General features: G+C 35.6%; 1 protein-coding gene across 1 annotated transcript in view; it reads left to right on the plus strand.

Moving 5' to 3' along the window:
- The window catches only part of SPTA1 (spectrin alpha, erythrocytic 1), a 161,685-nt gene that overhangs the window by 19,967 nt on the left and 113,720 nt on the right, over positions 1-27,998 (plus strand). The window contains exons 8-15 of the mRNA XM_066255179.1: positions 5,613-5,767; positions 7,389-7,524; positions 7,625-7,726; positions 9,585-9,722; positions 10,351-10,461; positions 26,141-26,218; positions 26,359-26,514; positions 27,673-27,877. Coding sequence (XP_066111276.1) covers positions 5,613-5,767; positions 7,389-7,524; positions 7,625-7,726; positions 9,585-9,722; positions 10,351-10,461; positions 26,141-26,218; positions 26,359-26,514; positions 27,673-27,877 — 1,081 coding nt within the window. The remainder of the gene's footprint in view (positions 1-5,612; positions 5,768-7,388; positions 7,525-7,624; positions 7,727-9,584; positions 9,723-10,350; positions 10,462-26,140; positions 26,219-26,358; positions 26,515-27,672; positions 27,878-27,998) is intronic.

Here is a 27,998-nt window from a genome sequence, read left to right on the forward strand (position 1 = left end):
GGACATTTGTATGTCCTCTTGGGAGAAGTGTCTGTTCAGGTACTCCCCCCATTTTTTAATTGGATTGTTGCTTGTTTGTTGCTAAGTTTTGTGAGTTCTTTATATATTTTGGATATTATTAACCCCTTATCGGAGCTGTTGTTTGCAAATATTATCTCCCATTTGGTTAGCTACCTTTTTTTTCCATTATCAGTTTCTTTTGCTGTGCAGAAGCTTTTTAGTTTGATATAGTCACATTCATGTTCTTTTTTCCTCCCCTTGCCTTTGAAATCGAATTCATCAAATGTTCTCTATGGCCAAGGTCCATGAGCTTAGTACTTATGTTTTCTTTTATGAAATTATTATTTCAGATGTTAGGTCTTTAATCCGTTTTGAATTAATTTATGTGCAGGGAGACAAACTGTAGTCAAGTTTCATTCTTTTGCGTGAGGCTTTCCAACTTTCCCAGCATTATTTATTGAAGAAGCTTCGTTTTCTTCATTGTGTGTTTTTGGCTCCTTTCTCAAAGATGATTTGTCCATATATATGTGGCTTTATTTCTGAGCTCTCAATTCTGTTCCATTGGTCTATATGTCTGTTTTTCTGCCAATGCCATGCTGTTTTGGATATTGTGGGTCTATAATATATTATAATTTGAAGTCAGGTAGTGTGATAATTCTGACTTTATTCTTTTCCCTTAGTATTGCTTTGGCTATTTGGGGTTTTTTATTGTTCCATACAAACCTGGTAATTTCTTGTTCTATTTCTTTTAAAAAATGACATTGGGATTTTTATGGGGATGCATTATTTTGTATGTTTATTTGAGTAATATGGCCATTTTAACTATGTTGATTCTTCCAATCCATAAACATAGAATATTTTTCCATTTTATTGTGTCTTTTTCAACTTCTTTCAATAGTGTTTTATAGTTTTCAGTGTATAAGTCCTTCATATCTTTTGTTAAGTTTATTCCTAGGTATTTTATTTTTTGTTGCAATTGTAAAAGAAATTGTGTGTGTGTGTGTGTTCATTTTCTGATGTTTCATTGTTGGCATATAAGAAAGCAGTGGACTTTTGTATATATTGATTTCATATCCAGTGACTTTACTGTATTGGTGTATTGTTTCTAATAGTTTTTGGTGGAGTCTTTGGAGTTTTCTGTATACAGGATCATGTCATCTGCAAAAAGTATTACCTTAATTACTTCTTTTCCAATATGGATGCTTTTTATTTTTTTCTCTTGTCTGTTCACTCTGGCTAAAACTTCCAGAAGTATGTTAAATAAGAGTGAAGAGAGTGGGCAGCTTTGTCTTATTTCTGATTTTAAAGGAAAAACCTTCATTTTTTTAACCATTTAGTATATTAACTAATGGTTTGTGATATATGGCCTTTATTATGTTGAGGTACTTTTTTTCTGTTCCAATTTTATTGAATGTCTTAAACATAAAAGGATGTTGTATCTTATCAAATTCTTTTCTGCATGATATGATTTTTGTTTTTTGTTTTGTTGATGTATAATGTTGTTATGTTGTTATGTTGATTGATTTCAGTATGTTGAATCATCCTTGTGCTCCTGGAATGAATCCCACTTGATCGTGATGTATTATTTTCTTAATGTGTTGTTGTATTTAGTTTGCTAGTATTATGTTTAAGATTTTTGCATCTGTATTCATTAGAGATATTGGTCTTTAGTTCTCTTTTTTTGTGTTGTCTTTGCCAGGTTTTGGTATGAGTGTTATGTTGGCCTCATAAAATGTGTGGAGAAGTAATACTTCTACTTTTTGGAAGACTTTGAGAAAGATAGGTACCAAATTGTCTTTGAATGTTTGGTAGAATTCACCAGCCATCTGGTCCTGGACTTTTGTTTTTGGGGAAGTTTTTGATAGTTGTTCCTATTTCTTCCCTGCTTATAAAAGTCTGTTTAGGTTTTCCATTTCTTTGTGACTCTGTCTAAGATTTTATAGTTCTAGGAATTTATTCATTTCCTCTAGGTTGTTGAATATTTTACTAGTAGATTATCCATAATGCTTCTTGATTGGCATCCTCACTTGCAATTTTTTTCACCTAAGGATGGAATGAACATTACTATGCATGCTTAGAATACGTTCTTGCACAGATAATTGTTAAAAAAGAATAAAGAATGTAAATTTGTGATTTCCACATTGGGCGGCTCCCAGTTGTTCACCTTAGAGAGAACGCTGATTACAAGTGCCATTTTAAACTAAAAAAAAAAATTAAATATCGGTTCTGCCAAACCTGTGCAAATCGCTGAATCTCACTACTGCTTCCATGTCATATTTGGTCTTTCTCTTTTCCTGATACCATTTTCCAAGCATTACTGTATTTTGTAAAAAAAATCTTACATTTTAATGATGTGTCAGAATTAAGGTAACTTCAGTTTTGTTGTTTTTGTCAAGCAATGTTTCAGGCTTAATTTGCCTACCTATTCATATTTATCACAGCCCAGGGTATATGTAGAGCTATCTTCCAATACCATATTTTAAGTGAATCAAATGGTTCTTGTCAAATGTCCATCTTTCACATCTGTACATAGTAATTGAGAATATGGGGGCATGTACATTGTCTTAGCATTGGTTTCTGATGACACATCTTTGCTCTTGGTAATCTTACCTAATTTTTTTTCTAGCTCCCCTTCTAACTCTCAGCCTTTTTAAAATTTCTTGGTTTCAGTATCCATTTGAATTGATGACTGAAGCAAGGTGAGCAAAGGCTTTAACAATTTCAGTGTTTTCATTGTCTACGTTAAAGTTGTGTGTTTCTTCTACAGTAATGATTTTTTTCTTCTTCATTCACATGCAGTCTCACTTAGATACTTTCTTCTTTCACTTACATTGGAAGTTGTTTCAAATCATTGCTACTTTCTGTCAATTAGATGATATCATCTGCATATCTTCACTTATTGATATTTCACTAATTTTCACTATTACTCTGCATCTAGCCCAGTTTTCTATATAATATCTTCTTAGATACCAACATATATGTTTATAGTTTAAACAAATAGGGGGGAAAATGCTCTTTTGTCTGATATCTTTGCATCATAAGAAACAATTCTGTCCTTCATATTCTGTCTTGACAGGGCCTTTCTGTCCACAATACAGGTTACACATCAGGACACTCAAGTGCTGAGATGTATCCATTTTTCAGAACAACCCATAGCTTTTCATGATCCACACAGCCAAATAAAATAAAATAAAATATTTTTTTAAATTATATTGTATTATTAAAAAACAAAAAACAAGATACATCTGAGAATGGTTTTTTAATTTCACTTAGTAATCTGTAATCAGAGTCTTTCCTTCATCTAATCACACTTTATTTTGTTGCAGCTGAATCCTGATTCTTTTGTTGTATCAGATCAGCGAGAAATAAACGCATTGCCACACACACAATCAATTAACCAAATTAAGAAATTAAGGAGTCTAATTAACCAGCTGCACAACTGCATGGAGACCTAAGTCGCTCAATTCAATGTGGCGGGGAACAGTTTGGGGCTAGCTTTTAAAGGGAAAATACATACTGACTGAGGAATGGGGAGGAGAAGAAGCATAGCAGTAAAACAAAGCAGTGAAATAAGCTTTCTTACAATGTTTATCTATAGAGCTAATTCAGGGAGAAATATTCTGAGAACACCTGCAACTTTGCAAAGCTAGCCCAAGGCCATAGTCTGGGAAACCAGCATCAAGGCCAGGAATAGAGAGTCTTTTCAGAAAAAGTAAGTTCTGCTGAAAGTCTCTTTGTTTTAGAGAAAGTAAGTTTTGCCAAAAATTATTCATGTTAAGAGCTTTTGTTTTCCACACTTCATTTTTGTCTATTACTCAGTGAATAAGGAAAGAAATTTCTTTTCCCCCTTTTATGATAAATTCAGAGACATTTGAAGCACATTACTAAACACACCTTTGGGTTTTCTTCTGAAAGGTGAAAAAGCCTCAGCTCCAACACCTACAGAAGTAGACATAGGCATGCTAGAATTTGGAGCAAGCCTGTATTCTGAATGATTCCCATCCTTACTTCTTTCTCCTGTGACTTTCACCATAACTTAAACCCTTACTCCCAAGTGTCCACAGCTGAGTCAGCCCACAGGAATATACTCACTCAGTGTGTTTTAGTTATAGCTCTATCCCTGGATCCATTTTCTAAAGACCATTCTATCATTCTATTTCTTTTATTCTTGCTCATTTTTGTTTTTGGTCTTTTTTTCTAATAATAAAATCCCATGTTTGATGAATAATAGTAATGAAACCTTAACCCTCAACCAGAGATTTTCAACCTTTTTCATCTCAGGTCACACATAACTAATTAATAAACTTCTGTGGTACACCAAAAATATATTTTTTGCTGATATGATAAAAATAGGCATAATTTTGATTGAATTGCAAGAAGTAATAATATATAGTATTTACTTAACTTTTTGTTACAAGGAGCTTCTTAAAAAATTAGGTGCCGCCTGATCTGTGGTGGCACAGTGGATAAAGCATCGACCTGGAAATGCTGAGGTCGCTGGTTTGAAACCCTGGGCTTGCCTGGTCAAGGTACATATGGGAGTTGATGCTTCCAGCTCTTCCCCAGCTTTTCTCTCTGTCTCTCTCTCTCTCCCTCTCTGTCTCTCTCTCTCTTTCTCTCTCCTCTCTAAAATGAATAAATAAATAAAAATTAAAAAAATTAGATGCTTATACTTGTATATAGGACTTCTGGTACCAAGAATTAATCAATCAGACACAACTTTATTGTGTGATATGACCAGTAAGATGCAATTCTATTATATAGCCTACAGATTTATGTTCAAGACAGGGTATGCATACTGAACAGCTATTGTTTTGTTGGATGTTGTCATTTTTATTTTTTAATTTAACAATCTGAAGAAAAAGAGGTCACTGCCCCTGACTAAATAGTCAAGTATTGTATGTTTTAAAAATTCTTATATCAATGTCACCCTGTAAAATTTAATTTTCTAAATAAAATTTAAAAGAAAAGAAAGCAATCAATGAACAATTAAAAAAAATTCTTGTGCCATATCAGTTGAAAATCATGTCCAACACAATACCTGATTTTAGTTAGGTTTAATTGAAGGACCAATGATAACATGTAGAAGTCACTTATATCCATAGTTTTGCCCTGGTAACTCTGCTCCTCAGGAATTGTGTTCAAAATGAGCTAGCATTACTGGCATATTTTTGTCCTAAGTAGAAATATCTTTCTGATTCTTACAATAATATTTATGGAAACCATATAGAAGTTGGTAAAGGGAAGACTTAAATCTAAACCTTGTTTCTGACACTTATTAGCTGAGTGATATTGAGCAAATAAAATATTTACCTCTCAGTTTTTACATGAAAGGGGACTAGGAATACATTGCACTTTATACTATTACTAAAGGAAGACTAGAAATCCAAAAAAATGTATGTGAATTGCTTAGCAGAGAGACAAAAAGTGCTCAGTAAATTATTATTAATATAGTATATTAATACATTAATCTAAGGATACCAATAAGTATGTATTAATAAATTATTATTATTTATATGGCTGTTTTATTGCATCACTCCAATAAAACTTTACCAGGAGAAATCAGAGTGCTTAAATTTCTCACTAGGTTTCTTTTCTTTTTCATCCTACAGGTCAAGGAGTTATGTGCCAAAGCAGACAAGTTGAAGCTTTCCCATCCTTCAGATGCATCTCAGATCCAGCAGATGAAAGAGGACCTGATCTCCAACTGGGAGCACATTCGTGCCTTGGCAACCAGCAGATATGCAAAGCTGAAGGCTTCTTTTTGGTGCAGAATCTCTCCTCTCTATTATTCTACTTATCTCTACAAGATCTAGGCATAATACTGAAAGTATAAATAAAGGATGAAATAGTAGAACGGTGAGGGACCCAGACCTCCTGCCTGCTCAGTAGAGGCAAAAGAAGTTTTGTAGTTTTCCAAGAGAAGTCTTTTGCAGGATGAAATAATACTTAGCACGACAACTCTGTTCACCTGCACACCTTTTGTTTTCCTCTGTTTGTTTAGTTGTAAGATGCTATGAGGTGGCCCATGGAGCTAAAAAAAGCAGTTAAAAAAAGTCAAAATCTTGGTCCTAACTAAGGAACTGAAAGAATTTTCCAAACTGAAGAGAATAAAAATAAATATAGAATTATTTCCTGAATGTGGGTTAGCTTGTCAAAAAACTGGGTATCATTTCAGTAGTTAATTGTATGGCCAGTCATTAAACCACTAGAAAATGCTATATATTTGAATGTTATAATTTTAAATTAAATGGTAAGCATTTAAATTTTTTTGTATTTTCCTTTTTTTGTGTGAAAGAGATAGAGAATCAAAGAAAGGGACAGATAGGGACAAACAGACAGGAAGAGAGAGAGATGAGGAGCATCAATTCTTTGTTGTGGCTCCTTAGTTGTTCATTGATTGCTTTCTCATATGTGCCTTGACCAGGTGGCTACAGCAGAGTGAGTGACCCCTTACTCAAGCCAAAGACTTTGGGCTCAAGCTGGTGAGCCTTGCTCAAACCAGATGAGCCCACACTCAAGCTGACAACCTTGGGGTTTCAAACCTGAGTCCTCTGCATCCCAGTCCTATGCTCTATCCACTGTGCCACTGCCTGGTCAGGCTGTATTTTTCTTAAGTAAGAAGCAGAAAGGCAGAAAGACAGAGTCCTGCATACGCCCAACCTGGATCCACCTGGTAGATGTTCTACCCATCTGGGACAGTTGCTCTGTTGCAACAGGAGCCATTTTAGTGCCTAAGGCGAGGCGAGGCCATGGTGCCATCCTCAACGTCCAAGCCAACTTGCTCCAGTGGAGCCCTGGCTGCAGGAGAAGAAGAGAGAGATAAGAAGGGAGAGGGGGAAGAGTAGAGAAGCAGATGGTCACTTCTGTGTGCCCTGGTTGGGAATCAAACCTGGGACATCCACATGCCAGGCTGACCCCCTAACCCTGAGCCAACCGGCCAGGGTCAGCATTTAATTTTTTTGAATTGTGTTTGTGGATTTATTTTTATTAATAGGGTTAAGAGTTAACTCCTCACCCTAATACTAGTTCCTCCTTCTCACAAGATGCTTCTAGTCATTAATATATTATGTGTTTATTTATTGGTCTCATTGGAAGTACTTTACTTCAAGTGCCTCTGTGGTATGTGTGACCCTGTAATGTTTGAGATGTAATACCTATGTGCCTTATCACAGAGTGACACATCTATCCGAGAACTACACAACCCAGAGCAAAGGATTTACAACCTGTGCCATTAAAGGGACAGGAAGTAGTACATCAGAGGAAGGGGGGCAGAATTAGGGCAAGGAGCATATTGCACCTTTAGCTCAACCCAACCTTAACTTTTTGTCCAAAGTCAGTTTACATCTGGTTTCTCCTTCTTGACCTTTACCTTACCTTTCCCACAGGTACCAACGTTTCTTATCTGACTATGATGAACTCTCAGGCTGGATGAAGGAGAAGACGGCTCTGATCAATGCTGATGAACTGCCTACAGATGTGGCTGGAGGGGAAGCCCTACTGGATAGGCATCAGCAACATAAGGTAAAGGGAAAAGTTCTCTCCAATATGAGAAAAAAAGAAGTTCCAAGAATATCAGAATGTTTCTTGCTGCATTTTAAGACATTTTATCTTCTGGCCACAGCATGAGATTGACTCTTATGATGACCGATTTCAATCTGCTTATGAAACTGGGCAAGCCTTGTTGGATGTCAGTCACGATGCTTCTGATGAAATTTCGGGAAAGGTAATTGGTTTAACAGAATTTGTGAAATTTTGATGCATATTTAGCCCTCAGTTACTCTCATAATAATATGATAATCTCTAAATGGAAAGAGGACATGTGTCATATAAAGATACTAGTTATATGAACCCAACTTTCACCCTGCTTCTTTCAGATATTGCTTTAGCTAAATTGAGTAATTTTAAATTCTCAGGATAAGATTGATGTTCCTTACCTCTGAATCTTTATTTCATCAACCTATCTAATTTAATCAATATATGTTCTACCTAATTTGAAACATCCATACCATTTTTCTTTGTCACACACATTCTGTTTTATTACTTCCTCATGCTCATTTCTAGATTGTCAATTTTGTGAGGACTGCATCTCATTTATCTCTAGGTTCTTTAAGATGCGTGGCACATGTGCCTTTTCTTTTCTCCTCAGTACAATCTCAAATAAAACCAATCTTCCTGTTTCTGTGTTTTTCAAACTCACATTACGTAACAGGAAAGCTTTGAACATTCAGAATTCTACTAAATAAAAAATAGGGTTTGCCATCAGTCTAACCTCTTAGAGGCTCATCTCAACCCTCTGATCCCTGAGAGAAATTTTGCTCCAGTCACAAACTCAGAAGAACTGTTTAAGATGATCATTAAAACATTATTTGCAAGCTACCTTGCATTTCATTACATTCTAAGTACATCCTCCAGTGGTGTGTGATGAATAAGGTTGAGAACAATAATTTGAATCATCCCATTACTTTATGGAAATATTAATATGGGTTTTATTATTAACAATATTCTGCCAAAGGGATAATAAAACCCTAAGTTCTTAAAAGCTTACCTATTATCCTAGGGTTCTGAAAATATGTGCTGTCTTTTTGATGGAGTTAACACAACAGCTGAAGTAATACACTGGAATTTCTTGGGTAGATGCTTGGACAAAAAACAGGCTTTTTATGGGTTTGATAATGTCACTGTTCACTTTCCTTAATGGTTCTTATTTGCTTTCAAAATGGAATGCAAAATTCTCAATCTGATAACTTAAGTGCTCTATGAATTTACAGTTTATCAAATGTCCACTTTTTTAAGGCACTTCACTTTTCTCTGAGGCAGTTTTTCTATAATCTAACAATTACTTAGAGTAATTACTTGTTCATGGCATTATGTCCTACAATCCTGATCAAGATACCACTCACCACCCTTTAAATATTTGTTTGGTATATATCCTTGCCATATTTGTACTTCTTGGCTCTTTCAATTAGAATTAATATTTTTCTTGTTTATTTAGGCATATTAAATGTGCTGTACATATTTTATGGTATTTATCCCATTTTTCCTATACTACAGTTATTCACTCAGATATTGGAGCCTAAAGAGAAAAGCCCATTTCCTGATCATTTTTTTATCCTTCAAAAGGTCCTGCATTTAGGCCCTGGCCAATGGGCTCAGTGGTAGAGTGTTAGCCCAGTGTGTGTATGTCCCGGGTTCAATTCCCAGTCAGAGCACACAGGAGAAGCAACCATCTCTACCCTCCCCCCTTTCCCTTCTCTTTATCTCTCTCTTCCCCTCCCACAGCCAAGGCTCCACTGGAACAAGTTGGCCCTGGTGCTGAGGATGGCACCATGGCCTTGCCTCAGGTGCTAAAATGGCTCTAGTTGCAAGGGAGCAATGCCCCCACATAAGCAGAGCATCGTCCCCTAGTGGGCTTCCCAGGTGGATCCCAGTTGGGTGCATGTGTGAGTCTGTCTCTTTGCCTCCCTGCTTCTCCCTTAAGAAAAATAAATTTAAAAGTTCTGCATTTATTAAATGTTCAGTAATGTAGAATAAGATAAATTAATTAAATGCCTTCCTGGCACATTAACTCTTCTTTTCCAAAGATGGCAATACTTCACAACAACTGGGCTGCCCTGATGGAACTGTGGGACAAGCGTCAGCAACAGTTTGAGCAGTGCTTGGACTTGCATCTATTCTACCGTGACAGTGAGCAAGTGGACAGTTGGATGAGTAGACAAGAGGTAATAGAAAGGGTTCAGCAAGTGTCCAAAACCATTTCTCCACCCCTCACTTACCACCATAACTACTATCCTTACCCTTAAAACCACTTCTGCTTTTTTTAGTTTGCCTTGGGAACTGAAGAGTGAACCACAAAGAAAAGAAAACATTGACCCTCTCTATAAGACTCTTACTATTCCCTCATGGACAAATGCATGAAAAAATACCTAAATACAAAGCAGAGAGGCTTTAAGCTCAACTGAGCATAAGAAAAAATTAATATTAAATTGCAAAGGAGTTAGGAAGAGAAAACTGTAACGAGTCAGGCAGAGTTAACCAGAGATTACTTGGAAGATGTGAATGGTCTTCTTGAGACAGCTTTGAGAATTTACAATGGTGCCTGCATTGATTGGGAGAATTCTATATAAACAAACCTATCGACAAAGGTGATAAAGTTGTATTCGAGGATTAGGAAGAAAGTCTGAAGTTCCTGCTGTTTGAGATTAGTCTGTAGCTACTATACTTTTTTGTGTTAATTTCCACTTTGCTCTCCAACTCTCTCACATCCTTCCTTAGTTCTTCTCTCAGAGATATTGAAAGGGGATGTTATTCACCAGTGAAGTACAGCTGAGTTGTTTCTGTCTTCTACAGGCCTTTCTGGAACATGAGGACCTGGGAAACTCCCTGGGTAGTGTAGAAATCCTTCTTCAGAAGCATGATGACTTTGAAGAAGCCTTCACTGCCCAGGAAGAAAAGATCACAGTAAGAAATGGGCCCTGGTTTGGGCATTGGCTTCACATTTGTATGTATCATATCATCCAACACTTATCCTTAAAGAGAATTACTTTTATAATTATTAGACATAACATCAGAATTATTCTTAAGAAAAAGCATCCAAAAAAATAATCATACTGATTTCTATCAACACACTTTTTTGTTCCACAGAGTATTAAGATGTCTTTCAATTTTATTTATTGATTTTTAGAGTGGGTAGGGGGAGAAGCAGGAAACATCAACTCATAGTAGTTGCTTCCTGTATATGCCTTGACCGGGCAAGCCCAGGGTTTCGAACTGGCCACTTCAACATTCTAGGTAGATGCTTTATCCGCTGCACCATCATAGGCAAGACTGTTTTAAGATTTCATGATTTTTTTTTGATAAATGATTGTCTTTTTTCTTCAGTATAAATAGAAACTATTTGATCTATATTTGATATAGAACTGTTAGTTAAAATTTTGAAATGTATTATTTAATTTTTTTTACTTTAGTAGTATCTCTTTTGTTTTCTCTAACAATAACTAAATAATATCTATTCTTTCCCTTTATAAGTATATCTTCATCTTTGTGTTTCTCATCAAATGCTGCTAAAGCTTTCCTGTGAACCTTAATTTACAATGTCTGGAAAAAGTGGTCAATATATAAGCAAGACCCAGAAACATATAAGCAAAAGTCCAGTATACTGTATCTTTTACTGTCTCATAGAATGGTACTGGTTTAAATTCACACACAGGCTCACATACCACCATTATTGCAACAACAAAAATAATAATTAAATTCTGTCTCCCTTGTTAATCTTTAGCCATAAATTTTTATTTATTCTCATTTTTAAAAGCTAATGGTATAAAATAATTTTACTGTTTATAAAATGCTATCATTTATTTCAGATCATTTTCCTATTCTTAGTCAATCAATTTTTAGCTTTAGCAATCGAGAGGTCCATAAATGAATATGAGTAAAAATTTACTTCTACAGACATACAGTCAACTGGCTGCTGGCAGCAGGTCACATTATGCCTTAGACCTTTTGCTGACCTGCCTCAACCTGACACTAGTGGCAGCTGCCTTCAGTTTGCAGTGTGTCCACTTCCACATACATCTAGGCTCACCACAGTCAGCCTCCAACTGCAGATCACTTTTTAGTTCCTAACAGGTAGCCCCGAGACAGTCATAGGCAGCATCTAACATTGTTCTGCACTGGAGTTCTGTTTAAGAAGTCTCAGAGCTATAACATTCAGTGGCCAACTTAAGACCACACCAGACAGAGTACAGCAAAGTTAGTTAAGTTCACAAGTGGCACATCAAAAGGAGGTCTTTATGGGCACTAAATTCTACTGGGGCAAATCCCTCTCTACAGGGGAAGTGTCTGCACAGAAGCTACTATACTGTGATCATGGCTGTTCCTGACAGCCAACCAATCTGAGGGTCATTCCAACCCACTGATGTGCCATTAGCAATTAAGGCTCAACTACAACAGAAGGGCACACACAACTCACACAAGGGACATGCCTGAAGCACTTGGATCATATGATCACTGAGACTGTATCACTAAGCCACAAAGGATACCAAGTACATAAGGCCACCTGGCCAACAATGAGAGATATAATATATCAATGTAATACATAGAAATAAACACAGAATAGCAGTTAAAATTGGAATACATAAGAACAAGTCCTAAATGAAAGAACAGAAAAGAATCTCTAGAAATGAACTAAATGAAATGGAAACAATCTACCATATACAGAGCTCAAAACACTGGTTATAAGGATGCTCAATGAACTTAGAGGAAAAATAGATGACTTAAGTGCAAAACTTCAACAGAGATAGTAAACATAAAAAGAGGATAGAAACCTTATAAAAGAACCAGTCAGAAACAAATAATTAAGTAACTAAAATGGAGAATACATTAGAAGAAATCAACAGCAGTTAAAATGAAGCAGAGCATTGATCAATGATTTGAAAGTCAAGGTAATAGAAAACACCAAATCATAAGAGCAAAAGAAATGAAAAAAAAAAACTAATGAAAATTATCTAAAAAATATGTATGATTGGGGTTCCAGAAGAAAAAGAGAGAGCAAGGGATTGAGATACTGTTTTAAAAAAATAATAGCTGAAAACTTTCCTAACTTTGTGAAAGAAAAAGATAACACAAGTCTTGGAAGCAAAAAGCATTTTAAACAAGATGAACCTAAAGTGGCCCACACTAAGACATATCATAATTAAAATGGCAGAGTTTAAAAATGAAGAGAGACTTTTTAAAACAACAAGAAAAAAAATTAACTACAAAAAAGCTTCCATAAATCTGTCAGCTAATTTTCAACATAAAACTTTCAGGACACAAAGAATTGGCACAAAATAAACCGAGTGATGTAAAACAAGAACCTACAGCCAAGACCACTCTACCCAGTAAGACTATTATTTAAAATTTTTTAAATAAAAATAAAAAGCTTTCTAGGCAAGAAAAAGTTAAGGGAGTTTATCACCACTGATCCAGTATTACAATAAATGTTAAAGGCACTTCTAGAAGAAGAAAAAAAAGGAGAAGGAAGAGAAAGAAAAAATATTAATAATAAAATGACAGTAACTACATACCTATCAATAATCACTCCAAATGTAAATGGGTTCAATGCTTGAATCAAAACACATAGTGTTACTGAGTGAATAAGAAAACAATACCCATATTTATGCTTCTAGAAGAGAACAACTTCAGGGAGTGACATCAGAGGAAGGAAGGCCTAAGAAATCCCCTTGAAGTTTTAACAACTTGAAGAGCTATAATTTAACAAAGGATTCCTGCTCAACACACTAACACATCTGAGAAATTAGTGCATTGAAACATCCAAAAGTGGGAATGTGGAAGCAAACCAAGTAAGTGGGAAGGGAGAAGAACTGACGTGGTGCCAGGGTCACAGCCCATGCCGGTCTCAGCTCAGAGAGGGGAAGAATCAGGTCAAGATGGCATTTCTTTCAGCTGGGAAAAGCAGAAAGATACAATTAACATTCCTGTGAGAGTGGTCAGTATGTTGCCTGGCAAAAGCCAGAGACTTGGGCAGGAATGAAGGTCAGAGCTGAGGCCACAGTTGTCTGACAGTCACTATCACAAGACAGAGATACAAAGCCACAGAGCTTAGCTGCATCCGTTCACCCTCCTAGAGCTAGCCCTGGGACCCAGAAGAATCTACAACAGTGAATGTCAGATTGCAGAGCACATTATTTGCTAACTTGAGAAATGAAACTACAGAAATACCTTTCTCGGAGTGACAGTTGCACTTTGGGACTACTCTCAGGGAAAGATGGAGATACAAAGGGAGGTCACTGAGGCTGCCAATCACCATTATGGGAGAACAAAGATTCAAAGGCACTAGCTAAATTCTTGCAGCTCAGCCCATTCCCACTCATAGCTATTGCACTGCCAACAGCAAATGGCTGCAGGGGACAGCATATTCCCCTGCAGAGTTGGTGCCCTGATAACAAGGCCACCAGCTCAGAGAGAAGATGTGCACCCTGCTAGAACATAGGACATCTTCCGCAATCCCTTAGAGATCTGAAAAGCCAGAGATGTGCAAGAGAAACAAACAAACAAACAAAAATGCTTCAGCACCACCTATAAAAAACAATAAAAAGACTTCTTATGAATCTGCTAGAAAATTGCCATTCTCACATCGATGTCCAGACAGAGAAGGAATTCATCAAATAACAAAACTAACCAAAGTAATGAAGCAGCTCAGACAGAAAATTTATAAAATCTCTAGTAAATTAACTTCAAGACATGGATATACATGATTTAAATGAAAGAGAATTCAAGATTGTAGTTCTGGAAAAACTCAATAAGATACAGAAAACACAAATAAACAGTTTAATAAACAGGTTGCAGAGGACCCAGGTTCAAAACCTTGAGGTCACTGGCTTGAGTATGGCCCATCTAGCTTAAGCGCAGGCTCTCCAGCTTAAGCATGGAGTCACTCTTGAGCATGGGATCATAGACATGACCCCGTGGTTGCTGGCTTAGGTCACTCACTTGAAGACTAAGGTTGCTGGTTTGATTCCAAAGTTGCTGGCTTGCATAAGGGGTCACTGGCTCAGCTGGAGACCCCTGGTCAAGGCACATACAGAAAGCAATCAATGAACAACTAAAATGTAACAATGAAGAATTGATGCTTCTCATCTCTCTCTCATCCTTTCTGTCTGTCCCTATCTGTCCCTTTCTCTGTCTCTTTCTCCATCTCTGTTTCTTTAGCTAAAAAAATAAAAATAAAAATGGTTATAGGAAATCCTCATACATCAACAATTACCCTAAATATAAATGGACTAAACTCACCAATAAAAAGGCACTTAGCAAATTAGATGAAAAAACAAAACCCAATCATATGATGCTTTTAGGAGACATATCTAAGTTGTGAAAACAAATATAGTCTTGAAGTAAAAGGATGAAAAATGATTCTCTAAGCAAATGACATCCACAGAAAAGCAGGTGTAGCCAGAATAGGTGCTGAAGTAAAAGAGGAGACAAAGATAGACATTTTATAAATATTAAAAAATACAACACTACATCAAGAAATAACATTCTCAGTATATCTGTTCCAAGCAAAGAGCACTATATAACACAATTACCAACAGAACTAAAGGGAAAAACTGACAAAAACAAAGTCATGGTAGGGGAGCTAAATCCTCACTAAAAGCTATGATAAATTATCTAACCAAAAAACCAATAAATAATGATTTTAAATGGATACATTAAACCAACTGAACATAATTAACATTTACAAGACCTTTTATTTAAGAACAGCATATTATACATCCTTCTCCTGTGCACATGGAGCATTCTCAAGGATAAACCATATATTGGGACACAAAACTAGCTTTAATAAATTTAAGAAGATTGAAATCAAGCCAAAGATATTCTCTAGTCATAATAATTTGAAATTAGAAATTAACTGCAAAAAGGAAGCAGAAGAAAATGCAAATATGTAGAGATTAAACAACATGTTACTAAAAAATGACAGGGTCAAAAGAAAAAGAAAAGGTGAGATTAAAAGACATATAGAGCCCTGGCTGGTTGGCTCAGTGGTAGAGCGTCGGCCTGGTGTGCGGGGGACCCAGGTTCGATTCCCAGCCAGGGCACATAGGAGAAGCGCCCATTTGCTTCTCCACCTCCACCCCCTCCTTCCTCTCTGTCTCTCTCTTCCCCTCCCGCAGCCAAGGCTCCATTGGAGCAAAGATGGCCCGGGCGCTGGGGATGGCTCCTTGGCCTCTGCCCCAGGCACTAGCGTGGCTGTGGTCGTGGCAGAGCGACGCCCTGGAGGGGCAGAGCATCACCCCCTGGTGGGCAGAGCGTCGCCTCTGGTGGGCGTGCCGGGTGGATCCTGGTCAGGCGCATGCGGGAGTCTGTCTGACTGTCTCTCCCCGTTTCCAGCTTCAGAAAAATACAAAAAAAAAAAAATACATATAGACACAGAAGAGAATAACAATAAAACATATGAAATATTTTCAATGCAGCAAAAGCAGTAATAAGAAAGTTTATATTTTTTCAGGCTTATTTCAAGAAACAAGAAACATCCCAAGTAAAAAAACTTAACAGTACATCTTAAAGAAACAGAGGGCAGGGAAAATTCATCCCAAATGCAGAAGATAAAAAGAAGTAATAAGTAGAGAGGAATTAAATAAAGTAAAGAACAAAAAAAACTATACAAAAATTTAACACAACAAAGAACTGTTCTTTAAAAAGATTAATAAAATTGAAAAACTGTCTAAACTCACTGAGGAAAAAAGAGACAAGATAAAGAAACAGAATCAGGAATGAAGAAAGAAGTTACTACAGACACCACAGAAATACAGAGGACCATACAAGAATAGTATCAATGACTATATGTCACTAAATTCAATAAACTAAAAGCAATGTATAAGTTATCAGAAATATATAACTTTCCTAGACTGAATTACAAAGAACTAAAAATCCTAACTAAACCAATCATCAAAGAGAAAATTGAACAACCATCAAAAACATCCCCATATGTAGAAGCTCAAGACCAGATGGCCTCCCTAGTAAATTCTATCAAACATTCAAAAAAGATTTGATACCTATTATTCTTAACCTCTTCCAAAAAACTGAATAAGAGGCAATACTTTCTAAAATATCTTATGATGCCTCTTACCAAAACTTAGCAAGGATAACACACACACAAAAGTAAAAACCAATATCTCTGATTTTTGTATTCACAGATGCAAATGTCCTAAACAAAATACTAGCAAATCAAATACAGAAATATATTAAAAAGAAAATATATTACAACCAAGTAGGTTTTTTTACAGGGGCACAGGATTGTTCACCATACACAAAGCTATCAATGTAATACACGACATTAACAAAATAAAAGTTAGAATTATATGATTACATTAATAAATGCAGAAAAAGCATTTGACAAAATACATCTATTTATGATTAAAATACTCAATAAAATGGGTATAGAAGGAATGTACCCCAAAGTAATAGACTGTTAATGACAAACTCTCAGCTAATATTATGAAAAGCTTTCTTTTAATCTCATGAAAAAGAAAAGGATGCTCACTCTCACCACTCTTAATCAACATAGTACTGAAAGCCTTAGCCAGAGCAATCAGGCAAGAAAAAGAAATAAAAGACATTTAAATTGAGAATTAAGAAGTAAAATTGTGCCTGACCAGGCGGTGGCACAGTGAATAGAGTGTCGGACTGGGATGCAGAGGACCCAGTTTCTAGACCCCAAGGTCGCCAGCTTGACCTCGGGCTCATCTGGTTTGAGCAAAGCTCACCAGCTTGGACCCAAGGTTGCTGGCTCGAGCAAGGGGCTATTCAGTCTGCTGAAGGCCCGTGGTCAAGGCACATATGAGAAAACAATCAATGAACAACTAAGGTGTCGCAACGAAAAACTGATGCTTGATGCTTCTCATCTCTCTCTGTCTCTGTCCATCTCTCTCTCTGTAAAAAGAAATAAAGAAAGAAAATTGTCACTTTTGCAGGTGACATAATTCTTTATATAAATACAACCCTATATATTCCAGTAAAAAACTATTAAAACAATAAACACCTACAGTAAAGTTGCAAGAACATAATCAATGTACAAAATGCTGTTACATTATTTTATACTAACAATGAAGTTTTAGGAAAAGAAATGGAAAAACAGTTCCACTTGCAATTGCAATGAAAAGAATAAAATACTTAGGAATAAATTTATCAAATGATGTGAAAAATTTAAACACTTAAAACTACAAAGCATTATTAAAAGATATTGAAAAAGACACACAAAAATGGAAGATATTTCATGTTTATGAATTGAAAAAATCAACATACCAATATTTCCCTATGTATAATAAGATGCACCTTAATATTGGGGCCCAAAATTTGAAAAAAAATTACATAAAGTTATTGAACTCAAGTTTTATTCATCATAGAATTCATACAACTCCTCATTACTGTCAAAACTCCCATCCATTAGCTTTTCCTCATCTGTGTCTAATGATGAATCACTGTCTTTGAGTGCAAAAACAAGCATGAAAAAGCAGGAAATGCAAGTAAAAAAAAAACTACAATGACTGTATAAAATGCACACAGTTTTTAGACCCCAAAGTTTTTTTAAAAAGGTGTATCATATATATTGGGAAATATGATAGTTAAAATGACCATACTACCCAAAACAATATACAAATTTAATGCAATTCCATCAAAATCCCAATAGTAATTTTTAAAGAAATTGAACCGTAAATCATCAGAATTTTGTGGAACCACAAAAGACCCCAAATAGCCAAAGCAATTCTGATTCAAGATTAAAGCCAGAGGCAGTACATGCCATTACATCAAATTATACTACTAAGCAACACTAATCAAAACAGCATGGTACCTGCAGAAAAATAAATACATAGATAAATGGAACATAAATGAGAACCTGGAAATAAACCCATGTGTAAATGGGTAAATATATATATATAAAAAATATATATATATATATATATATATTTTTTTTTTTAGTGAGGGAGACAAAAGGAGAGAGACAAGAAGGATGAGAGATAAGAAACATCAACTCAAGCTTCAACATTTCAGTTGTTCATTTATTACTTCTCATATGTGCCTTAACCAGGGGGCTCTAGCCAAGCCAGTGACCCTTTGCTCAAGCCAGTGATCAAGGCAGCAACCTTGGGCTTCAGGCCAGTGACCTTTGGGCTCAAGCTAATGACCATGGCATCATGTCAACAATCCCATGTTTAAACTGGCAGCCCTGAACTTAAGCTGGTGAGCCTATGCTCAAGTGAGCAACCTGGAGTTTTGAACTTGGCATTTCTGCATCCCAGGTTGACATTCTATCCACTGTGCCACCATCAGTCAGGCAGTGGACAAATAATTTTTACAAAGGAACCAAGAACATACAATGAAACAAAGAAAGCTTCTTTAATAAATGGTGCTGGGAATATAAGAAAGCCACATGGAGAAGAATGAAATTAGACTACCGTTTATCCCCATATTTGAAAATTATCTTAAAATGTATCAAAACCCTAAATACAAGATCTGAAATAATAAATTTCATAGAAGAAAGTAGTCATACTAAACTTATGAACTTTAGTCTTTGAGAAAATTTTATGTATTTGACCCAAAGGCAAGAGAAGTAAAGGCAAAACTAACTGAATAAGACTATATCAAACTACATACTTCCACACAGTAAATAAAACCAACAAAATAAAGAGACTACCAACCAAACTGGAGAAGATTTTTGCAGACAACAACACTGACAAAAGGTTACTATAAAAAATATAAAAAGAACTCATACCCAAAACAAACTCAACCCCAAACAAACAATCCAATTAAAAATGGCAGAGGACCTGAGCAGATATTTCTTCCAAAAAGATATGCAAATGGCCAACAGATATATGAAAAGATGCTCAATTTCACTGACTGTTAGGGGAATGCTAATCAAAACTACAATGAGATGCCTCCTTATACAGTACTTGTTAGAATAGCTATTACCAACAAGAAAAGTAATAGTAAGTATTGAAGGAGTTGTGGAGAGCAAAGAACCCTCATTTTTGCTGGTAGGAATCTACTCTGGGACAACTACTATACAAATAATTAAGAATAGAATTACCATATAACCCAGCAAACACACCTCTAGATATCTACTCGACAGTTTTGACAAGATTTATTCTCAAAGGTATATATATTCCCACTTATGTTCATTGCAGCATTATTCATGGTGGCCAAGACATGGAAACAATTGAAGTATCTTTTGGTAAATGATTGGATAAAAATGTGATCCATATGTACAATGGAATACTATTCAGTATAAGAAAAGATAAAATTGCCATTTGTGACAATATAAATGGATTTTAAGAACATCATGCTAAATGAAATAAGTTAGAAAAAGTAAAAACCATATGATTTCATTCATATATGGGATATGAAACTGAAAGCCACAAATGAATAAACAAGAAAAATAAATGAACAAAGACTCATAGACACAGACAACAGTATATCAGAGAGAATGTAGCAGTTATCAGAGAGAATGGGGTGTAGTAAAGGGTGAAGAGAGTAAAATATATGATAACAGAATAAAATATATGATGACTTTGGATAGTGGTCCCACAATGCAGTATTCAGATGATGTATCAGAATTGTACACTTGAAACCTATATAATTTTATTCATTTTATTTATATAATTTTATACTTAAAACATAAATTTTATTTCACACATAGAATAAAAATAAAGAGATGAAAAAAATATTTTATGTAAATGGAAAGCTTAGAAAAGCTGAGTTAGCAATACTTAGGTCAGACAAATTGGACTTTCAAACAAAGGATATAATAAGAACAAAGAATTACATAACCATAAAGAGATCAATTGAACAAGAGGATATAACCCTTGTAAACATTTATACAGCTGCCTGACCAGGTGGTGGCGCAGTGGATAGAGCATCGGACTGGGATGCAGAGGATCCAAGTTCAAAACTCCGAGGTCACTGGCTTGAGTGTGGATTCACTAGCTTGAGTGTGAGGTCACTGGCTTAAGCATGGGATCACAGATATGACCCCATGGTCACTGGCTTGAGCCCAAAGGTTGCTGGCTTGAGCAAGGGGTCCCTCACTCTACCGTACCCCCGATCAAGGCACATATGAGAAAGCAATTAATGAATAAGTAAGGAGACTAAGGAGCCACAACAAAGAATTGATGCCTCTTATCTCTCTTCCCTCCTGTCTGTCCTTATCTGTCCCTCTCTCTGTATCTCTCTCTGTCTCTGTCACACACACACACACACATACACACACACACAAAGAAAATAAAAAACATTTATACAACTGACATAAATACACCTAAATATATAAAGCAAATATTGATGAACATAATGGAAAGAGTTGAAAGTAATACAGTCACAGTAGGGGGTTTTAAAAACCTGTTGACATCAGTGGATAGATCTTTCAATTAGAAAAGCAACAAGTAAACAACAACCTTAAATAACACAATAGACTACATGGATTTAATTGATATTTTAAAGCATTTCACCCCAAAGCAGAATAATATTCTTTCTTTTTATGTGCACATGAAACATTTTGCAAGATAAATCATATATTAGGCCACTAAACAAGTCCTAATGATTTTAAGAAGTTTGAAATTACATCAAGCATCTTCTATGACCATAATGGTATAAAATTAGAAATAAACAATAAGAAATAATTGAAAAATTCATGGATGCTAAGCATCATGTTACTAAACAATGAATGTATTAACAATGGTTTCAAGGAAGAAATCAAAAGATACTTAGAGACAAATGAAAAGGAAAACAGAGCACCCAAAATCTTGGGAAACAGAAGAAATAGTCCTAAGAGGGCAATTCATAGCAATACAGATCTACCTCAAGAAACTAGACAAATCTGTAATAAACAATTAAACTTTAAAGGAACCAGAAAACAACAAAAATAATGCCCTAAGAGACTACAAAAAGGAACTTTTAAAGATAAGAGCAGAAATAAAAAAGAATCTAAAATAAAAACAGAACAAAAATTGATGAAACCAAGAGCTGGTTCTTTCAAAGGTAAACAGAATTAAGAAAAAGACTTATCAAGAAAAAAATAAAAACTCAAAATAAAAAATGAAAGAGAAGAAGTGACAAATTATATCACAGCAATACAAAGGTTTATAAGAAAATACCATGAACAATTGTATGCCAATGAATTATACAATCTGAAAGAAATAGATAATTTTCCAGAAACATACAATCTTTGAAGAGGGAATCAAAAAGAAACAGAAAATCTGAACAAATCAATTACAATCAACAAAATCAAAGCAGTAATTAAAACCTCCCAACAATAAAATAAATGTCCTGGACTGGATGGCTACAGCATTGAATTTTACAAAACACTTAAAGAAATACACCTGTCCTTCTCAAAATACTTTACAAATTCTAGAATAGATTAGACTCCTAAGCTTATTTTATGAGACCAGATATATACAAATTCCAAAAGAAGACAAAGCAAAAAAAAAAAAGGAGAAAAAATTATAGGCAAATATTCTTAATGAACATAGATGCAAAAATCCTTTTTTTCTTTTTTTTGTATTTTTCAAAGTTAGAAACAGGGAGGCAATCAGACAGACTCCCCCACATGTGCCTGACTGGTATCCACTCGGCATGCCCACCAGGGGGAAATGCTCTGCCCATCTGGGGCATTGCTCCGTTGCAGCCAGAGCCATTCTAGCATCTGAGGTGGAGGCCATGGAGCCATCCTCAGTGCCCAAGCCAACCTCACTCCAATGGAGCCCTGGCTGTGGGAGGGGAAGAGAGAGATAGAGAAGAAGGAGAGGGGGAAGGGTGGAGAAGCAGATGGGTGCTTCACCTGTGTGCCCTGACTGGGAATTGAACCCTAGGACTTCCACATGCCAGACTGATGCTCTATTGCTGAGCCAACTGACCAGGGCCAGATGCAAAAATCTTAAACAATATATTATCAAACTGAATTCAACAATAAATTCAAGAGCTCATAAACCATAATAAAGTAGGATTCATTCCTGAATACAAGATTGGTGCAACATCTATAAATCAATTAATATGATATATCACATGAACAAAATGAAGGATAAAAATTATATCATATTAGTAGTTTCAGATCTAGAAATTTATAAAATCTAATACTAACCTGCCCAAACAGTGACACAGTGGATAAAATGTTGGTCTCAGATGCTGAAGACCGAGGTTCTAAACCCCGAGGTCACTGGCTTGAGCAAGAGATCACTGGCTTAGCTGGCTCTCTCAGGTAAAGGCACATATAAGAAAACAATCAATGAACAACTAAGCTGCCATAACTAACTGTGAGTTGATGCTTCTCATCTCTCTCCCTTCCTCTCTGTCCCAGTGTGTCTATCTTTCTCTCTCTCACTAAAAATAAATAAATAAATAAATGTATTTCAACACCACTCATGATGAAAATTCTAAGCAAATGGGAATAGAGGAAACATATCTCAACATGATAAAAGCCATATATGACATACCCACAGCTAACATTGTACTCAAAACTAAAAGTGTTTCAAGATGTCCCCTTTTACCACTCTTATTGAACATATTGGAATTCCTAGCCACAACAATCAGACAAGAATAAGAAATAAAAAGCATTCAAATTGGAAAGGAAGAAGTAAAATGGTCATTATTGACAGATGATATAACTGTATATAGAAAACCCTGAAGAGTTCATCCTAAAACTACTAGAAATAATAAATAAAATCAGAAAAGTAGCAGTATAAAAAATAAATATTTAAAAATTGTTAGAATTTTTACACCAGTAGTGAACTATCAGAAAGAGAAAGTAAGAAAGCAATCTTCTTTACAAATTGCCATTTAACCAAGGAGGCAAAAGATTGTACTTTAAAATTTATGAGAAAAAATAAATTGAAAAAAAAGTAAATAAATGGAAGAATATACTATGCTTGAGGAGAGGAAGAATTAACATTAAAATGTCCATACTACCTAAAGCAATTTATAGATTTAATGTAATTTCTATCAAAATACCAATGAAGTTTTTCACAGAAAAAAATAATGCAAAATTTATATAAAACCATAAAAGATCTTGAATAACCACAGCAATCTTGAGAAAAAAAACAAAGTTGGAAGTATTCTGCTTTCTGATATCAAACTGTACATGTCTATAGTAATCAAAACAGCATGGTACTGGCATACAAACAGACACACATCTAGAGAGCACAGAAATGAACTGGATTATTTGTATGGTCCATTAATATTTGACAACAGAGGTAAGAACATACAATTGGGTAAAGCCTGTCTGTTCAATAAATTGTGTTGGGAAAATTGGGCAGATACATGTAAAGATCACTCTCTTAAACCATGCACAAGAATAAACTCAAAATAAATTAAAGGCTTAAATATAAGACTAAAAACAATAAAACTGTTAGAATAAAACACAGGCAGTAAAATCTATGACTTTTCTCCAAGCAATATTTTTTTCTGATATATCTCCTCAAGCAAGAAGAAAAAATATGTAAATGAGATTACATCAAACTAAAAATTTTCTCACCACAGAGGAAACCAACAACAACAAAAGAGAAACTATTGGCCATGACTGAGAAGCCCATTTGGTTAGAGCATCACCCCCAATATGCCAAGGTTGTGGGTTCAATCCCCAGTCAGGGCACATACAAGAATCAACCAATGAATGCATAAATAAGTTGAACAACAAATTCATGTCTCTCTCTTTTTCTGTCCCTTCTTCTCTATCTAAAATCAATAAATAAGTTTTTTAAAAGGCCATCTATTGAATGTAAGAAGAGATCTTCCAATGACACATTTGATTGTCGTTAATATCCACAAATTATAAAGAAATCATACAACTTGGCCCTGGCCAGTTGGCTCAGTGGTAGAGCATTGGCCTGGCATGTGGAAGTCCAGGTTCTATTCCAGGCCAGGGCACACAGGAGAAGTGCCCATCTGCTTCTCCCCTCATCCCCCTCTCCTTTCTCTCTATCTCTCTCTTCCTCTCCTGCAGCCAAGGCTCCATTGGAGCAAAAGTTGGCCTGGGTGCTGAGGATGGCTCCGTGGCCTCTGCCTCAGGCACTGGAATGGCTCTATTTGCAACGGAGCAACACCTAGATGGGAAGAACATTGCCCCCTAGTGGGCTTGCTGGACGGATCTCAGGTGCATGCATGTGGAAATCTGTCTCTCTGCCTCCCCACTTCTCACTTCAGAAAAATACAAAAAAAAAGAAAAAAATCATACAACTTAACACCAAAAAAACAACAAACAAACAAAAAACACACAATCCAATTAAAAAATAGCAAAGGAACTGAATAGACACTTCTTCAAAGAGGACATACAGCTGGCCAATAAGCATATGAAAAGATGTTCAACATCACTAATCATTAGAGAAATGCAAATTAAAAACTACAATGAGATATTACCTCATACCGGTCAGAGTGGCTATCATCAATATATCAACAAATAGAAGTGTTGACAAGAATGTGGAGAAAAGGGAACCTTCATGCACTGATGGTGGGAATGCAGACTGGTGCAACCACTCTGGAAAGCAGCATGGAGGTTCTTTAAAAAATTTAAAATAGAACTATTGTATGATCCAGTAATTTCACTTCTGGGTATATATCTAAAGAAACCCAAAACACTAATTTGAAAGAATATATGCACCCCTATTTTAATTGCATCATATGATCAACAGCCAAGAAGATATGGAAGCAACCTAAATGCCCATCAATAGACAAGTAGATAAATGAGTGGTGGTACATACATACAATAAAATATTACTCAGTCATAAAAAAAAGTAAAATCTTACCATTTGTGATGGCATGGATGGAACTAGAGTTTACTATGTTAAGTGAAAAAATAAGTCAGCCAGAGAAAGGCAAATACCATATGATTTCACTTCCATGTGGAATCTAAAGAACAAAATATCAGACGAAATTGATGTAGACTCAGATACAGAGAACAGTTTGATGGTTGCTAGATAAGTGGGGGATAGGGAACTAAGTAAAAAAGTTAAAGAGAGTAGGCAATATAAATTGGCAGTTACATAATAGTGATAGGATGTAAAGTACAGCATAGTGTATATAGTCAACAATATTGTAATAAGTTTGTATGTTGCCAGGTGGGTACTATAATTATCAAGGGATAGCACTAAAATCATCTTTGTAAATTATATAGTTGTCTAATAACTCTTGTACACCTAAACTAATATAAAATAATATTGAATGTCAATATTTGGAAATTTAAAAAAATTTACCTGTAGATTTTTGACTCCTCTCTTCATGTAGATAGAAATGTAGATGTAATTCTTATGCTTGATATAAATGCATAGATATAAGATTGATTGATTGATAGATTGGCCATTGTACACAGCAATATCAATAGTGCTTGTTCTTAAAAATCTAAGAATAGATAAAATATTCGCCTTGTGACATCAGAATTTATTTACTACAACCTAGATTTTTAAAAATATAGATTGTGGCATAGAGAAGGTAACTGACTTGCTTAAGGTCTACATTCTGAAATATAATTCATAACAGAAATTAGAGAGAAAACCTCTTCCCACATTATCATGATTCCTTCTTTAAATAGCTACCCATACTGTGGCCATATACTCAGTGGTCAATGAGGTAAAATAAGCCTACTTTGTTTTGTTCTGTTTTTCAGACATTAGACAAGACTGCAACCAAACTGATTGACAATGATCATTATGATTCAGAAAACATCGCTGCTCTCAGGGATGGGGTATGTTTAAGGGTTTATATGTGCCTGTCTGTGAACTAGGGTCAGGGGAAATGTCTGGGGCATGATGACCAATGTAAGCAGTGAATCTCATGTGTCCACATTTGGTTTAGCTGACAATGAGTTTGCTCATGGTTTTGCAGCTGTTGGCTCGGAGGGATGCCCTACGGGAAAGGGCTGCAACTCGGCGCAGATTGCTGAAGGATTCGTTGCTTCTGCAGCAGCTATACCAAGATTCAGATGATCTGAAGAATTGGATTAACAAAAAGAAAAAGTTAGCAGATGATGAAGATTATAAAGTAAGCAAGGTTTTCCAGCCTTGGACATATTCATCAGAATTTAGTTTCATGGAATTACAGTCTTAAAGCTGTAAAGACCATAGAATTCAGTGAGTAAGCCTCATTTTATAGATGAGGAGACAAAGTCTCAGAGAAAGGCAATAATTCCCATAATCTAGTTGAGAGCTAAAGATCTAGTTTCCATTGTTCCTATACCTTGCTGCCCATCACCCTTTTTTTCCAGCACAATTTCTAATGGTCCTTAATAGAAGAGGTAAGGGAGGGATTACTCCTTATTTAGCTCTTTGTTGTCCCTTTATCACCTCTTCTGCTCCCCTCTACATATTTATAGTAGAAAATATTGTGTTTGATCCTAATGCACATTCAGATTTACTGGGAGCTACTTTAAACTCAAAAGTAACCTAAGGGTTTGGTATAATGTAGACTTACAGAGTCTTGTAGTTGGTAGGAAACAACACTAATTTTGTAGATGAGGAAATCAGGGATTTAATTATGGAGTCAGTTGCCCAAAGTTATTCAGTTATTTAGAAGGCAGTTTAATGAAAGTGGGTTAGAGAAATGAATTTTGAAAGTGAATCTGGACTTGAATTTTCTCCCTCTTGTTTCAGTTTGTGTTACTTTGGGAAATTCCTGAATTATCATTTATTCTTAAATGTATACTTCAGATCCTTTTGTTCATATATATTTATATAACTATAAGAACTACTGCCTTAACTATACCTTTTATTCTATAGAACTCATCACCATTTGCTTATGTTCTCTAGAGGAGTAATGTTTTCCAGTGAATTTAGGGTAGACAGATCTTCTCTGTATGGGGCAATATGATGAAGCATAGATATACTAGGACAGAAAGAAAAATAATTTTTACTCTTCATGACAGTTCTGATTGATTGTTATTTCTTGTGTGGGATGTCAAATTCAAAATGATCATCAGGCCATATCCAGATTCAGTACAAATAAATGCAGGGCTTGTTAGCTATGTGTGCCATGTTTATAGAAAGAAAATTTGGTCACATAGGTTTCCTAAGTATTCTTTAACTCTGTACTTGGACAAGAATAGTTCGGCCTTCTAACTTCTTAGTACATAGTGAGAAGTAACCACTGTGCTCAAAACATTTCTCTTCCTTTTATTTTATTTTATTTTTCACCTTGTCTTAGGATGCACAGAACTTGAAGAGCCGGGTTCAAAAACAGCAAGTCTTTGAAGAAGAATTGGCAGCTAATGAGATCCTACTCAACAACCTAAAGAAAACTGGCCAGGAGATGATTGAGGGTAGTCACTATGCCTCTGACAGTGTGGCCGCTCGTCTGACTGAAGTTGACAGCCTCTGGAAGGAATTACTGGAGGCTACAGCACAGAAAGGTTAGAAGCAGAGGTTTTGTTAAAAGATTAATTCTTAAATTCTTAAAACTACCATTTTCATCTTTACCACCTGGCTTTTGCCTGTGACCTCTATAAGAAAGGATGCTAATCATTTGCTGCT

This window comes from Saccopteryx bilineata, chromosome 2, assembly GCF_036850765.1.
Source record: "Saccopteryx bilineata isolate mSacBil1 chromosome 2, mSacBil1_pri_phased_curated, whole genome shotgun sequence".
Lineage (NCBI taxonomy): Eukaryota > Metazoa > Chordata > Mammalia > Chiroptera > Emballonuridae > Saccopteryx > Saccopteryx bilineata.